The sequence below is a fragment of the Bubalus kerabau genome, chromosome 16, assembly GCF_029407905.1.
Source record: "Bubalus kerabau isolate K-KA32 ecotype Philippines breed swamp buffalo chromosome 16, PCC_UOA_SB_1v2, whole genome shotgun sequence".
In the NCBI taxonomy this organism is placed as follows: domain Eukaryota; kingdom Metazoa; phylum Chordata; class Mammalia; order Artiodactyla; family Bovidae; genus Bubalus; species Bubalus kerabau.
The window spans coordinates 48253677-48270434 of record NC_073639.1 but is presented as its reverse complement, the minus strand read 5'-3'; the positions used below and the strand labels follow the sequence as shown (position 1 = coordinate 48270434).

The 16758-nt window shown below is 40.5% G+C and overlaps 1 protein-coding gene across 3 annotated transcripts; it reads right to left on the bottom strand.

The window, feature by feature from the left end:
* Nucleotides 1–355: 355 nt before the first annotated feature.
* ZNF140 (zinc finger protein 140) lies at nt 356–13919 on the bottom strand. Of its 3 annotated transcripts, XM_055550781.1 has the most exons (5): nt 13468–13919; nt 13083–13135; nt 11422–11548; nt 9695–9793; nt 356–2321 (listed from the first exon to the last, which is right to left on the bottom strand). In XM_055550781.1, exons 2-5 carry the CDS (start codon nt 13089–13091, stop codon nt 1153–1155), a joined length of 1404 nt encoding a protein of 467 aa, XP_055406756.1. In that variant the 5' UTR covers nt 13092–13135; nt 13468–13919; the 3' UTR covers nt 356–1152. The 3 variants fall into 3 exon arrangements, with proteins under 3 accessions (XP_055406756.1, XP_055406758.1, XP_055406757.1); XM_055550783.1 differs by lacking the exon at nt 11422–11548 and having other exon boundaries at nt 9695–9790; nt 13468–13918; XM_055550782.1 differs by lacking the exons at nt 13083–13135; nt 13468–13919 and having other exon boundaries at nt 9695–9790; nt 11422–11560.
* Nucleotides 13920–16758: the final 2839 nt, after the last annotated feature.

Sequence of the window (16758 nt, the reverse complement as noted above, 5' to 3'; positions counted from 1 at the left end):
ATGGGCAGGTATAGGTGGAGATGAAAACATAATTGATTTGACAAATATGTGATTACAAAAGAAATGTTCTTGAGCAAAATAGGAAAACAACCTTGGCATTTTCCTGTGATGTACCTTATTTACAGTTATTTCAGACTGATTAAGACAACTAGTCAGATTCAAGGGTAAACATGAATAATCATAACCTTAGGTCCAAACTGTGACTCAAAGTTAAAACCATAAAATATCTAAAAATGCTTCTGTATCTTTATAATGTTTACAAAAGCACACTACTCTTGATGTAATATTGTGATAGTTGCAGTTTCAGAATCACACTTGCTGTGAAGAAACAAACTCAGCCAGTACCACATTTAATTTACTATAAATCAAAAGATTTATTCATAGCTTTTATGAATTTGCTTCTTAAAAAAGCCAAAACAAACATTCCCATTAAAACAAAACAAAACAAAAAAAAACCCCAGAAAACTCCCACATCAATTTTGTCCAGTATAACTTCTTAGAACTCTAAGATTTTGCCACACTCATTACAATGGTGGTTTTTCCCCAGTATAATTCAGTAGGTTTGAAATACTGAAGAAAGTCACCCTGTGTTAAGTTCATTTATAGGGTTGCTTTTCCCCCTTAGGGAGAGTATTTTAAAATTTCTCATTGTGTTTGTTTGACTTTTCTTCATTATGAATTTTCTGATCTCCAGGAAAAAGTACAGGCTTCCCTGGTGACTCAGCAGTAAAGAATCTGCCTGCAATGCAGGAGATGCAGGGTTGATCCCTGGGTCAGGAAGATCCCCTGGAGAAGGAAATGGCAAAGCATTCCAGTGGTCTTGCCTGGGAAATCTCACGGACAGAGGAGCCTGGCAGGCTACAGTCCATGGGGTCGAGTTGGACACGACTTAGTGACTAAACCACCACCACCACCACCACCACCAGATGAAGAATCTTCTCAATACTGATTGATTTCATCTTCTATTGTTACAAAAGAGAATGAGCAGCTATTAATGGCTTTCCCAAATATTCCTGGGGGTTTTCTCCAGAATACTGACTACAGCATAGACCACATTTTAATCACAACATATTCACATAAGGCTTCTTTTCAAGAGTTCACTGAAGTCAAAGTAAGGCATTAACTACTTTTTTTTTTTTAACCTATACATTCTTAGGTTTTGTCTATTGTGTGAATTCCCTGGTGTTCAGTAAGGAATGAGTGGTAATTAAATGAATTTTCATATTCATAGGGGTTCTCTAGAGTGTGTGTTCTCTCATGTTTAGCAAGGTTTGAGCTCCAGCTGAAGGATTTATTGCATACCTTACATACATAGGGCTTCTCCCCAGTATGAGTTATCTGATGTAGAATGAGGGAAAAGCTCCTACTAAAGGTTTTGTCACATTCAGTACATGCGTAGGGTTTTTCTCCAGTATGAATTTTCATATGTTGTGCAAGGGATGCATGCCATGTGAAAACTTTACCACATTCATCACATTCATAGAGCTTTTCTCCAGCATGAATTCTCTGATGTTTGATAAGGAAGGAGTGGCAACGGAAAGCTTTACTGCATTCATTACATTCATAGGGGGTTTTGGAGGTATGGACACTCTGATGTCGGGTAAGATGTGAAGAACGGCGAAATGCCTTTCCACACTCAATGCATTCATAAGGTTTCTCTCCAGTGTGTGTAATCTGGTGACGAATGAGTTCAGAGCCACTGCTAAAGGCCTTCCCACATTTCCTGCATACATACTGTTTCTTTCCTATGTGAATTCTCTGATGTCGAGTGAGGTTTGAGGCACGACTAAAGGCCTTTCCACATTCAGTACACTCATAGGGTTTCTCCCCAGTATGTGTTCTCTGGTGTTCAATGAGGAAAGAAAGGTAACTGAATGTTTTATTACAGTCTTTACACTCATGGGGTTTCTTTCCTGTATGTATCATCTGATGTTTTACGAGGTTTGAAATCTGGCTAAAGGTTTTCCCACATTCCTTACATACATATGGTTTCTCTCCAGTATGAGTTCTCTGATGTAACACAAGGGAAAAGCGCCGACTGAAAGTTTTTCCACATTCATGGCATCCATAGGGTCTCTCCACAGTACTGACATTCACATGCTGAGACAGGGCTTCTTGATGTGAAGCTGTCATTTGCCTGATGCATCCCTGATTTCCCTGCAGCATCTCAGTATCACCCTCACATTTCCAGCCTTCTTTAAAACTGGAATACTCAGAGCCTTGGCTTAGAAATCTTTCCATTATCAAATACTGGGATGAATCATCTTCAAATATGACATTTTTTGGAGAAAACTCTTTGATCTCACCATTTGACTTTGAAGCTGAAAAAACAAAACAAATATTTTTTTATTTTTTGTATTGAGTAACATAAAAGTCGTTCTTCCATTTTAAAATGAGAATTACATTGAAAAAATTATCTTAGCATTGCATGACTTTTATAGTTGTCATGTCTTTGAAATCTGAGCAGTATATCCAGAAATTCAGAAGACATTAAATAAGAAAGATGTAGGTGAATTAGGAGACTAAAAATAAGTAATTGAAGGTGAGGGAAAAACAAAACTATTAGGAAGATAAATAATTGTAAAGGATAGGTGGTTAATCATCCTCACCTCTATTTAAACTTTATTTGCTGTCAGAATGACTTGAAAATGACAACTGCATTTGCAACTCTGGAAGTTTAAAATTATTTCCAACTTGGTATACAGATTCAACAAAATTCGAATCAAAATCCCAGCAAGTTATTTCACAGATCTCAACAAACTGACTTTAAAGTTTATACAAAAAAGAAAATGACCTAGAATACTTAACACAACACTGAACAACAGTCAAAGGACTGACTCTTGACTTCAAGACTTCTGTAATGCTACAGTAATCAGTATAGAGCAGCACTGGTGCAAGACTAGACAAGGAGATAAATGGAACAGAGCAGAGAGCGCAGAACAGATCTGCATGATTAAAGTCAACTGATCTTTGACAAAGGAGCAAGGACAACATAAGAAGCAAATACAGCCTTCTCAGAAAATGGTACTGGAACAACTAGACATCCACATGCATAAAAATGAACCTAGACACAGATTACATTGTTAACAAAAATTAACTCAAAATGGATCACAGAACTAAATGTAAAACACAAAACTATAAAACTTCTAGAAGATAACAAAGGAGAAAACCTAGATGATGTTAGTTATATTGATGACTTTTTGGATATAACATCAAAGGCACAATCCATGAAAGAAGTAATTGATAAGGTGGACATCACTAAAATTAAAAACCTCTGTTCCGAAATAGCCAATGTCAAGGGAGTAAGAAGACAGGATGAAAAGACTGAGAGAAAATATTTGCAAAAATACATATCTGACAAGAGTTACTACCCAAAATATACAAAGAACTCTTAAAACTCAACAATAAGAAAATGAACAACCCAATTTAAAAATAGGCAAAAGACATGAACAGACACCTCACCAAAGAAGATATATAGGTGGCAAGTAAGAATATAAAAAGATACTCAACATCATGTCATTAGGATATTGTAAATTAAAATGATATACCACTACACACCTATCAAAATAGCCAAAATTCGATTCTCAACATATGCTAGAAGGATGTGGAACAACAGGAACTCTTATTCATTGCTTGTGGGAATGAAAAATGGTACAGCCACTTTGAAAAAGTTTGTCAGTTTCCTATAAAACGGAACATCCTCTTACCATACAATTCAGCAATTACATTCCTTGGTATTTACATAAATAATTAAAACATGTCCACACAAAAACCTACACACAGAAGTTTACAGCAGCTTTATTGAATACTGTCAAAACTTAGAAACAAGATGTCTTTCAGTAAGAGAATGGAAAACCATGATACAGCCAGACTATGGGATATTTCTCAGCACTAAAAAGAAATGAGCTATCAAACCATGAAAAGGTATAAAGGAATAAGCCTTAAATGCATAATATTAAGTGAAAAAAGCCAATCTGAAAAAGCTAAATACTATGAATTCAACTATATGATACTCTGGAAAAGGAAAAACTATGGAAACAGTAAAAAGATCCATGGTTGCCAGGGGTTGGGAGAAGAGAGTGATGAATAGGCAGAGAATAAGAATGTTTAGGGCAGTAAAACTATTCTGTATCATACTAACATATGGATACATGTCACTAAACATTTGTCAAAATGCACAGAATGTACAACACCAAGAAAGAACCTTTAAGGTAAACTATGGACTTAGGGTGATACTGATATGTCAAGGTATGTTCATCAGTTGTGAAAAATGTAATACTGTGGATGTTGTCAGGAAGACCAAGCAAGGGTGGGAATGGGCAGGGGAACTCTGTACTTTCCACTCAGTTTTGCTGTGAACCTAAGACTGCTTTTTTAAAAAATAAAGTTTATTAATTAATAGAAAAATCATTATATTATTTGCAGGGAAGGTTTAAGATATTATTAAAATGCTACAGTAAAGACTGAGAGAGATAAATATACAAAGTCATTAGCATTCCTATAGAAAAGCAATATAACTTCTTAGAAAAGAAACTTTAAAAAGTTGCTTAAGAATACATTCAACAACAGGGGTACAGAGATTTTACAAAGAAAATTCAAAATTTTGAGAAGCTGTACAGGTAAATCCTAAAAGTGTACTTTAACTCAGTATCAGTATCACGGGAGCGTGTTAAAAATGTAAATTCTTGAGTTCTACTCCACAGCTAATGACTCAAAATTTCTGGAGAGGGGCCTGGAAGTATGTTTTAAAACAATCCAGAGGACTAAAATTTGAGAAGCACTGTGATCTCTCTCTTAAGATCTAGAATATGATATTCAGTTGCCTACTGAATTTATATACTTGAGTATCCCAAAGATCCAAAATTTAGTAAGTTACAAATTGATATAATCTTTCTTTTTTCAAACTTGCTCATCCTTTTTTTCTTCCAAGAAATAATACCACCAGCAAAAAAAGTGATGTCAATCACAATTCCCCCATCATCGTCATGTCATTTATCTAGTCAATCACCAGGTCTTTCTGAGTTCACGTCCTTACTTTGTTGCCATTTGTATACCTTCTTCCATTCCCTGGACACCTCCATGGTTCAGGTGATGATTACATCTAGATTAGGTTATGGAAACAACTCTTAAATGGCTATCCTGTTTCCTAGGCTTGCTTCCAATAAATCTGTTTCCCAAACTTCAGCCAGAAGGATGTCACTAAAGTGCTCGCCAGCCTAACATCTTTGGATGACTCCCTGTTAGCCTAGGGATGAACTCTAAGTTCATTAATACGGCCTGTAAGATACCTGCATGATCTGACCAGTGCTTCCCAGAACCATCCTTAATTCTCACCATTTTCCTCCTACACTTTATACTTTTGCTCAATCTAAACGGAACCTCATCTTCTCACTTTATTAGCATGATCTTTATGCATGCTGTAACTCTGAGGGTTTTTTTTTTCCCTTCACTTGTAAAATATGAATGGCTCCCAGCGTGTACAGATGGAGTAAGTACACTCTGACTGCTCTCCCACTAAGTACAAGTGAAAACCATGAACATAAAGGAGCTAGCTGAGCACTCTAAAAGGGTAAATGGTAGCAAGCTGACTGCAGAAGGAAGTCAGAACACAAAGTAACACAACTGGTGGTGAGTTTCTTGTATTTTTTCCCATCTCCACTCTCTCCAGGCCTAAAGTTAAATGCAACCTGAAAGCAAGAACTGGGCAACAGGTAAAGAGCTCCAAGAGAAGCCTCTATTTCTGTCTTATAAATGGGAAAGGGGGTCCATACAGAGAAATCTTATTGTTTGTTCATTTCCCATTCTCTTCTGCTCAAACTCAAAGCATGCTGCAGCAGGGATGGCCATATAGGCAATTAACACTCCAAGGCAGGGTAACATTTCCTCCCTCAGCAGAAACACCTATGGTCCTAAGAGTACAGGGGTAATACCCCTCACCCTGTTTTTTCTCTCCGTCCCCTTGTTGCATGGCTACAGAGGCAGACAAAGTTACAGAAGTGCAAAGAGGAACCTAAAGGTCTACTTTCTATCCAGAAGACCTGAAAGAGGGGGCCCTGGGAGCCAAAAAGGAAAGGGGAGATTGTGAAAAAAGGAGCTCAAGAAAGTGATCTCATAAAGTTGTGTATGAAATTCTGGGCTCATCCTTGAGCTGTGCATGCATGGATCTAACCCTAAATAGCATACCTAAAGCTGAACCTACTGTCTAAGTTCCAGAAAGGCCACTAAGAGGTGCTTATGGGGACAAATAAAACAGACCTGCAAAGGCTTTGAAAACCAGACTGTCGTTGGAACCATGTACAGAGAAAACAGGTTAGAACTTATCCATATTGACAGCCTGCTTAAATAAAGTTAATATCTCAACTGGATTTAAATAAGACCCAAAGTCTTAATATTTAAAAAAAAGTTACAACTCAGAGTTACAGGACATAGAGGAATATTTCATCATCCCACAAGGAAAAGATAATCCAGTTATAAACACATTTATGAGTCATTTATATATGGATAGTGCATTAAAACAAAATTAGGGAAAACTGTTATTCTGATGTGAAAATATTCCAATTGTATAGAAAATATCTCTATACTTTATACATGATAATGAAGTACTATATAGTGAAGTGTCAAGATGTCTGTAAATGACATTATTCAGCAAAAAAAGGAATGAGGTGAGGCAAATACAATCAAATGTTATCCAGTATTAAATCCATAACTGACTGTATTGATTTATGCAAAGATAGAAAAATAGAAAAAAAATAGGGAACCCAGAAACATACACAAAAACTTAACTTTCTGAAGACTGCTTTGGCTATTCGAGGTCTTTTGTGTTTCCATATGAATTGTGAAATTTTTTGTTCTAGTTCTGTGAAAAATGCCATTGGTAATTTGGTAGGGATTGCATCAAATCTGTAGATTGCATTTGGTAGTATAGTCATTTTCACAATATTGATTCTTCCTACCCAGGACACAAAAACTTAATTTATGAGTAACCAGTGAAGGAAAGGACAGACATATCAGTAAATGGTACCTTGAGAAATGGAAGACAACAAAGAAGACACCAAAATTGACCACTAAGTCATGTGACACACAAAAATAAATCCAAAGTGAACCATGGATCTAAATGTGAATGGCAAAATGACTAGGCTTTTAAAAAAGAAAATCTAGGAAAACATCATCATGACCTCATGGTAGGGAAATATTTCTTAAACACATCCAAAAAAAAAAAACCTCATAAAGGGAAAGACTGATGAATCTGACCACACTAGAATTAAGATTTCTGTTCATTAAAAGAGGTTTTAAGGGGAAAAGTAAGTCACATGTAAGAGAAGATATCTGAAGTGAATAGAATTGCAAAGGATTTGTATCCAAAATTTGTAACTCCTACAAAACAAGAAAGGAATACAATAAATGAGCAAAAACTAAGAGGCACTTCATAAATGAGGGTAAATTTATAAAAATTTTAATTTATAAATTATTTTATAATTTTATACTTATTTTTTAAATTTATAAAAATACTCAATAAACATATGAAAAGGTGCTCAACTTCATCAGTAATTATAGAATGCACATTTAAACTATATTAAGCTCCCACTGCACACACTCCTGACAGGTGTGCTATCTCTTGACAGGTGTGAAGATTATGATATCTAATAGTACATGGTGTTGGTAAACATGGGGAGCAAGAGGAACTCACTTATGGTGTCTGTGGGAGTGCAAAGTCAGTAAAAACACTTTGGAAAACATTTTGGCATCATCTAATGATGTGAAAGAGGTACATTATCCTCTGGCTCAGCAATTCCAGTTCTAGATATAAACCACAGGAACCCTGTGCCAGGATGTGCCAGGACCCAAGGACAACAGCAATGTTACTTACAACAGCCCTAAACCGCAAATAACCCAAGAAGCTGTCAATAACAGAATGAATAAACTGGGTTGTATCTACTTGTACAATGAAACAAACTCCTAGATCAATATGCAAAATACCTGAATACTATAATAATTTTGAGAGAAATAAATAAGAACATACATATTATGATTATCTGTATAAAAAGTTCACAAACAGTTTACAGACGTAAACTAGTGACTAGAGACACAAACAGTTGAAAAAGCTATAAAGAAAACCAAGGAAGTTACTATCATTAAAGAAAATTAATTACCTTTGCAGGGGGTGCAGTGGGGGGTGACTGGGATGAGCACCCAAAGAGCTCTTAGGGACTCAGGACTTCTGTGTTTACTGACCTGAGTGGTAGTTACATGGGTGTCTTATAATAATTTAAGCTGCATGTTTATGTTTTATGCCTTATTTCTGTGAGCTGTTTTACCTTTCAAAAAAGTTATGGGGGAACAGTTCCTCAGAACTATTTGAGGTGCTGTCTCCCGGGCTGCAGTGCTCATTTTGCCCCAAATAAAATTTAACTCGCCAAAAAAAGGGGTACTGGAAGGAGCACACAAAAATTTCAAGAGCTATATTAAAGTAGTGGTATTCGAGGCTTTTTATTCAACTCATTCTTTGATGAGGAAGTTTCTGGGCACTTGTCCCACCTTGTGACTTTCAGCCATACGGGACTCTCTTTCCATGTCCTTATTCCTGAAAGTCTTGCTCTCAAAGTCAGAACTCTGTTTTCAAGGCATCTTCTGTCCTGTCACTAGTCCTTCCATTAGCTTCTTCTCTTTAAATGTAAATGTTCACCTGTTATCTCCAGAGGACCACTCTCTAAAGGCCAGTATATTTCCAATAGAGGTTGGCTTCAGAATCAACTACAGAACTTATGCAAATTGTCATAAATACATACAATTTAGGCTCCAAAGGTCGTCTATGTCAGAATCTTAAATGGTGGAGCATGGCCATATTGATTTTTAAAGAGCTTCACCAGCAATTTTATTTCAACGTAACATGAAGAAGGCTTTCAAAGCCCTTCTCAATCAATCTCATTGCTTCTATCTTTTCCTTCTTGAAACAAGATTCCCACTTTTACATTCCTAATTTGAATTCTTTTCTAAGACATATTCCAGTAGTTTGTTGCACCTCTCTACTTGGAAATACCGTCCTCTACTCACACCATGCATATCTCAAACTAATTCACCACATTTTCTCAAAAACTGACACTTTTTCTGTCTTTTCTATTTCTGTTATTACTATCCCTATTTGAATTACCCAGGTTTTTAACACCAACTGGAAATTCCTTTCTTCTCATTGTTGAACTGCCAACTTGAGGACCTCTAACCAAGTTATTTACAGACCCACTATCTCACTATGCCATGCCTTCTACTCTCTGAGGCATACTACCTATGAGAAAGTCTTAATGAGATTAAAAAATAAATATTGTTAATATATTAGTGAAGGAATAAACCCATTAATTAACCAAAGCATAATGAATCACTTAAGAGGGTTAGAACAGCAATATAAAGGAAAAAATATACACCTTTTAACTTAAGACAATAAAAGCACATATGCCAATTTTTGAAAAGAAAGAGAAGAGAAATAAAGTGAGAAAAAGGATGAGAAGAGAACTGAAGGCAGACAGGTAGGTAGGTGTGAAGTGATCCCCTTGCATGGGCAAGACCTCACAGTCCCCTCCCGTATCTCTGGTACCTTTCAAGGAAAACTTTCTATCCAACATACAAAAAAAGTACTGCTTTCTCACTGACTGGTTGGGTTGTTATTTTAAAAAACTTCATTACCAGCTTCTCACTCACTCACCTGGAAACAGCTCTCTGCTTACATCTCCATTCCCCAGCCAGGGCTCTTTCCCTTGCTCCAATAAGGAAACCACATCTGGCTTAGACATGTTAAGACCTGCTTGTGGAAAATGAAATACATTCAAAATTAGTCCTTGAATCCTTACCAAAAAAGAGGCCATTATTAGAAATGCCAGATATAAATATGAAAGATGTCAAAATGCCGGGAGCTGGCATATTGCATATTGAGTGCATATTGCATATTGAGTGCAGCACTTTCCACAGCATCATCTTTCAGGATCTGGAATAGCTCAACTAGAATTCTATCACTGCTGGGAGCCAGCATGAGGAACTCCGCCCATGGCAAAGGTCATGAGAAAGGAGGCTCGGCATACGCAAAGGCGGGATGGAGCCTCAGGAGTCCCCCTGGAAATTCTCGAGCATCTACCCCCCAAACCAGAGTCTGCCTACTTTCTGCTTTGCCCTCTCACCTACACATCTGACTTTACGGGGGGCTGTCCCCCACTACCTCTCTTTGAAAAAAGAGTTAGCTTACAGCTCCAGTTAATAATTCCTGGGTGTGACAGTGTTTCAACCTACAAACTCCTTTGGAAGTCCTCTAGCCTGCCTGAATAGGTTTTTCCGGCCACATGTGATTGTTCAGAGCCTCCCAACTGTGAGAGGCAGGAGATGTTCTAAACTGTCTAAACACAGATTCCTTTGAGTAGTTAAAAGATTGATTAGAAGTTGTATTGGTGAAGGGTTTTTCACTTGTTGGGCCAATGTTTGCTGCTAAGTCTCCATATCCCTTACCTACTGTGTCCTTGGCAGTGTATTGATTGATATAATGGGTGTGTAGAAATGTAAGTAGTAGCCTCAATGTTTGTAACCTTGGACCTTTGAGTTAATTCTTTTCTTGATTGAGCCCACCTCACCTTTGCCCTATAGGAATGCAACTTTATCCAATGCTTTTTTGGAGGCTGGCGCCTGACTTTAGAAAAATCACCTTTAGAGAAAAATAAGTTTCTTAAAATGTTAACAGGCCTCCTGGCCAGAAGATGATGTAAATCACCTAAACTTTTGCATATGATAAGTTTGAAAGCCTGGCTTCAATTAGGATCAGGAACTGCTGTCCTTGCATGACTCTACCCCTTCCCCCATTATCCTTTATGCACAACTTAAGGTATAAAACTACTTTGGAAAATAAAGTACGCCCTTTTGTTCACCGAAATTTGGTCTCCCCATGTCGTTCTTTCTTTAACCTTCTAGCTGAAATTTTCCTCTGAGGCGGGGAAGCTCGTCAAGCCTACTAATTTTGCCTGGGCTTCTAAGATCTGACCGGGGAGGCCTTAGTGTCTCCTCTCCTTCGGGAGAACAGGAGGACGCCTGCGGCCTTCGTAGGTGACATAAATTCCCTGCTTTGGAATTTTATTCAGCCTCTTTTCTTCACTGAATTTCTTCGCTGAGCTATCCTTATTTCACCACTCTTTATATCCTTAATAAACGTTTAATTAAGCAGTTGTTTTCTGATCTCGCCGACGCCGTCCCCACTTCGAATTCCCTGGATCCACCGGGGCTGGACCCCGGCATCACAACACTAGTTGAAGTTATAATCCTCCTCTTGGAAGAAAAAACAAAAAACAAAAAAAAATTTCCTTCCTTGGGAATATTCAGTCAGATAATCAAGATTCACAACAGTCATCCTAAAGGTCAAGTTCTGCATGAGAGGAGATGAGAGGAAATACCTACCCAGTGACACCAGGTGGCCATAGTTCTCCAACATTACATGTCTGTACAAATCTCTCTGAGCAGGCTGGAGCCATTCCCACTCCTCCCGGGAGAAGTCTATGGACACATCTCTGAATGTCACTGACCCCTGAAATGACATACATACATCTGTACAACCAGCATCTATGCTCCCAAAGGCCCTGATCAAGGAGTGAAATGAGTCCACTGTGGAGGGTGGACAGTGTACGTAAGTAGTGCAGTGACAGTTTTCAGTATTCTGAGTTATTATTAAGAATATAAGTAAGAGCTTAGCTGTTTTGTTTTATTGTGTAGTTGAAGAAAAAAAAATATGCTTTGTCCTGAGATAATTTATAATTTTGTGACTGTACATGTGAACAACATGTAAACATTCTTAAGATCTCACAACACTTTATGAATAATGAAGACAATCCCTTTATGTTTAATAGGGGATGTATATTTTCCTTAATACCAGCCTACTTTAGCGGGGGCTTCCCTGATGGCTCAGCGGTAAAGAATCCGCCTGCCAATGTGGGAGGCACAGGCCACATGGCTTCGGTCCCCAGGTCGGGAGGATCCCCTGGAGAAGGAAATGACAATCCACTCCACTAATCTTGCCTGGGGGAAATCCCATGGACAGAGGAGCCTGGCAGGCTACAGTCCATGGGGTTGCATAGAGTTGGACATGCATTAGTGACTAAACCAACAACAACATTTTAAAATGATTTGACAAAAATTTCTTCATAGTCACTACTGGCTGTAGCATACAGCAGCAGCACCTGTTTAAGGGACACACACCCAGGTTTATCCCAGGAATCCCCATTTCTGAGAAATAGCTGTGAAACTTGGAGACAATTTCAGCAAAGTCACGGAACAAGAGAATAAAGACTAAAGTATAAGAACATTCCAGGGTGGAACCTAAAGCTTTTTCCCTCAGGGTTGGGGGAATAATAAGCCCCTGCTTTGCAGCACTGGAGTGATCCACATAGCCATTAGGCATGAACGGGATTTTTAAAAGTCCCAAACTAGTAACAGTTCCAGAGGTATGACAGTTATATTTTACAGTTAAAAACAAAAATTCAAGTCCCTATAACTTGTTATAGATTATTGGCTAATAAAGGAAGCTGTTTCCTAATATAATATACTGCACTGGGATCTGCAGTACAGAAGGAAACTGGACTCCCAGCAAAAGTTGGAGAGCCTCTGGATTTGGAGACAAGCATGAAAACAAAGCAGGACAGAGAAATGAAACTGCATCCAGACGGAATAATTTGGACTGGCTGGCCTTCTTGTCCCCCACCTCTGTGAAGCACAACTGCCTGCCAAGCATTTAGCCTCAACGAAAACAATCAATAAAATAATAACAATAAAATAATCAATAAAAACAGGACGAATAAGTGAAAGAACGGCAGCGGGAGAGAGAAGCCTAAAGCACTCCTCATTCCACCCAATTTGTTTGGCAAAAGGAGAACGGGACAGCCAGGTCTACGTTCAGACCCCGCCCACATCGGGACAGCGCCCCTAGCGCCGCGCCCCCAGCGAACCCTCTCACGTCCTCTCAAGCACAAGAGAGGGAGGCAGGGCAGGTACAGGGGTAGGGGTTACAGGAGAAGGAAAGCCTGTGTAAACACGGCTGCACTTAGAAGAAAGGAAACACAATTTACCTGCGACATGGCTCAGGGTAGGGCCGGCTGAGAACGCAGCGTGGAGGGCGGAGCTGGCGGGGAGAGAAAGAAGCTGAGGCACTGCCCACGGCGCCGTGCGGGCAAACCGGGCCGGGCTGGGGGCCAGTCGCTCCGCAACCACCGCCCTCGTCACGCAGGATCAGGGGCGTCCACGACAGCTCCCTCCCCGCCGCGGCAGGGGCACCCAGCCTGGGCCGGACCCGAGGCTGCAGCGCCGCAGCCTTTAACGGGGCCGCAGCTGGGGCATCTCCTCCGCGCTGCCGGCTGGGCAGCCACGACTTCCAGAGCTCGGGATAAGGCCACTGCCCTTGGTCACCTCAGCCCCGGCGGGTGCCGGCTCGGGCAGGGCGGGCCCTTCTCCTACCTCGGTCAGTACAGGACAGTTCTTGTCTCTGCAACGGGGGCCCCGAGCCAGAGTCCCGCAAACTGCCCCTTCCGGAGCCTCAGCCACCGACCGCGACCAGGCCGAGGCCTCAAACAGCTCTGCTTCCCAGCACCCACCGCGGCCTCCGCGCCTCGCGGGCAGAGAGCCCCCCACACGACAACTCCCAGTACGCCCCGCGCCCACAAGGTGAACGGGGCCTCAAACAACTACACTTCCCAGGGTCCACTGCGGCTTCAGCCTGAGTTCAAGCCATCCACGCTTGGACTACTGTTCCCAGAATCGACTGCAGCCCTTGCCTTTGCTTCCAAGACGTACAGTCCAGACGGCGGCAGTGGCAGGACCCTCCTACCTGAGGGACTCTGACTCCCAAACCCTGGAGTCCGGTGTGGCAGCTCAACCACCGCGGTCGGGGCGGCCATCGGCGATCGTCCCCAAGCCGAGCCCAGATTGGCGAGCTGTCCGCGTGAGCAGAGGCGGCAGCCGGGCTTCTACCCTGAAGCTCCAGAGGGAGCCCCGAAAGCTCTGTTCCTCCCCATGCTGACAGCTCGGTCCCGAGCACACACACAGGACTAAGCTCTGACAGAGCTCCGGGCTGAGGGGATGGGAGGTAGGGCGAGAAGCTTTGTATTGAGATGGGAAGGTTAGGAGAGATTAGGCCCACTGAATGAGGGAACCTTATGCTAGGTGGAGCTGAACAGTTTATGAAAAAAGATTAGAGACAAGAAAGAAAAATGATCTGTTAGCAAACTAAACTTGGATTGGCTCAGCCATCCACAGTACAACCAATCCACGGGAACAGGTTTGTGGTGACAGAAAGTGGTGCTTAAAAGACTCGAACTCCCTGAAGGTTTTCAGTAAGTTTTTAAAGACACGATGAGACAGAGGGTTTGTGGGGTGCATCAGGTTGTGGACATTCTGATTTGCTGGCGGTGAGGTAATTGGGAGTCAGCAGCATCATGGCATCCGGTCCCATCACTTCATGGGAAATAGATGGGGAAACAGTGGAAACAGTGTCAGACTTTATTTTTGGGGGCTCCAAAATCACTGCAGATCGTGACTGCAGCCATGAAATTAAAAGACGCTTACTCCTTAGCTAGCTGAGGAGTAAGCAGAGACATTACTTTGCCAACAAAGGTCCGTCTGGTCAAGGCTATGGTTTTTCCTATGGTCATATATGGATGTGAGAGTTGGACTGTGAAGAAGGCTGAGCACCGAAGAATTGATGCTTTTGAACTGTGGTGTTGGAGAAGACTCTTGAGAGTCCCTTGGACTGCAAGGAGATCCAACCAGTCCATTCTGAAGGAGATCAGCCCTGGGATTTCTCTGGAAGGAATGATGCTAAAGCTGAAACTCCAGTACTTTGGCCACCTCATTAGAAGAGTTGACTCATTGTAAAAGACTCTGATGCTGGGAGGGATTGGGAGCAGGAGGAGAAGGGGACGACAGAGGATGAGATGGCTAGATGGCATCACTGACTCGATGGACGTGAGTCTGAGTGAACTCCGGGAGTTGGTGATGGACAGGGAAGCCTGGCGTGCTGCGATTCATGGGGTCGCAAAGAGTCGGACATGACTCAGCAACTGAACTGAACTGAACTGATCCCCAACCTTCTGTTTCTAACTGGTCTGGGGTCTAGTACTAGTGGGCACCTTACAGTTAACCTCTTCAACCTGGTGAGGGTTTTGGTATCTGCAAAACAGCTCAAAGGAAGAGGCTTATTAGCATGTTATCTATAGCCCTTGAGAAACTAAAGGTCTTTGACTTTGTTTAATGGCTAATCTATTATTTTTTCTTGCTTGACTGTTTTCCTTTCTGCATTTTCTCACTTCTCTGATTAAATTTGTTCTTTGGAACTTGAGGAAGGCCTAGGAGGCTAAAGTTTTCCTACATTTCTGAATGCATGAACAGGATGAGGGGTGGTGGGGGGAGTTATTCCCGGAAGGCCCTATAAGGTCCTGCTCTGTTAACATTTTACTGCTTTTCTTGGATACTCCTCAGTCTTGAGGGGGAACAGGTGTGGAATAAGAGAGGGGATAAAGTTTAGGATTGAGAGGTTAATTTGAAACTCGGCAGAGGAGCTCAGTTTTAGTTTCCATTTCTGTTTTAATTTTCCCCAACTCTTTGAGCAAATGTGAAACAGCCACTGTGGCTATTTCCTACTAAAGTGCCCTGTAGTCCTGCCTCAATTTGGGGAAATTGGACACAAAGTTGGAAATAGTCTATTTCCCAAGCTTAGCATCAATATTTTGTATTATGAATACATTACTTCTCTCTTTGATTGTTTTGTTATAGCACCTGGACAAACATTTGACAATTAGACAATTACAATAAGGATAATGACTAAAATGCACCCTTGTAGTATTCCTGAAAAGAGCCCTCCTATTATATATGGCAACTGGGAAAATAAGTTTTGGAGTGTTTTTATTTTTTGCCAAAATATAATTTAAAGAAATTTTATTAATGAATACAATTCTGCCTTTTGCCGATAGGCTATAGCTTGAGCTCTTTTGCCACTACTATTTCTTAAGTAGGAGAAAGATTTCATAGTTGTGAGGAGACATTAAGACCATGAGGTTCTGATTGGCAGCTGCTAGCAGATATAATAGCTTTTGATATTTTATTTCAGATATTGTGACTAAGGTCAGAAGTTATGCTAACAGGGAAACATTTCATAGGCTAGGCATTTTGTCATCCATACCCAGTTGTCACAGAAGCATTGTACATGTTCTTTCATCAGTAGACTTTAATGTTTGGATGTTTTGTTAAATGTTTGGTTTTAATGTTTTGATAAAATGGCTGATGATGTCCTTAAGTCTGATAACGTTTAGCTAACTCAAGTTCTCAGTAATATAGGACTGTGTCTGAACCTACATCCACAATGGCCACCCAGCTCCATTTTGATGTATGAACCACAGTTACTTCATTCTGATTTTTAAATGTATTTTTCCTTACTGGCTAAAGCAGATATTCAGTGCATGTTTAGGCCACAAATAGACTGTTTTGTTTAGCCTAAAGTTAAAATTAAATCATATATAAGCCAGAGTCACTTTCCCATACCTTAACATATGAAAATTTTTTCCATCATTTTCCCCTTTTGATTGCAAATCTTTCAATAGAAAGCATTGATATAATCAACATATCTATCACCCTATACCATGGTGGGTCAGCTGCCTGTCCCAGGTGCCGATCGTCTCCCTTGGTGCTGTGTGTTAGTCGCTCAGTCGTGTCTGACTCTTTGCGACCCCATGGTTCCCTGTCCATCACCAGCTC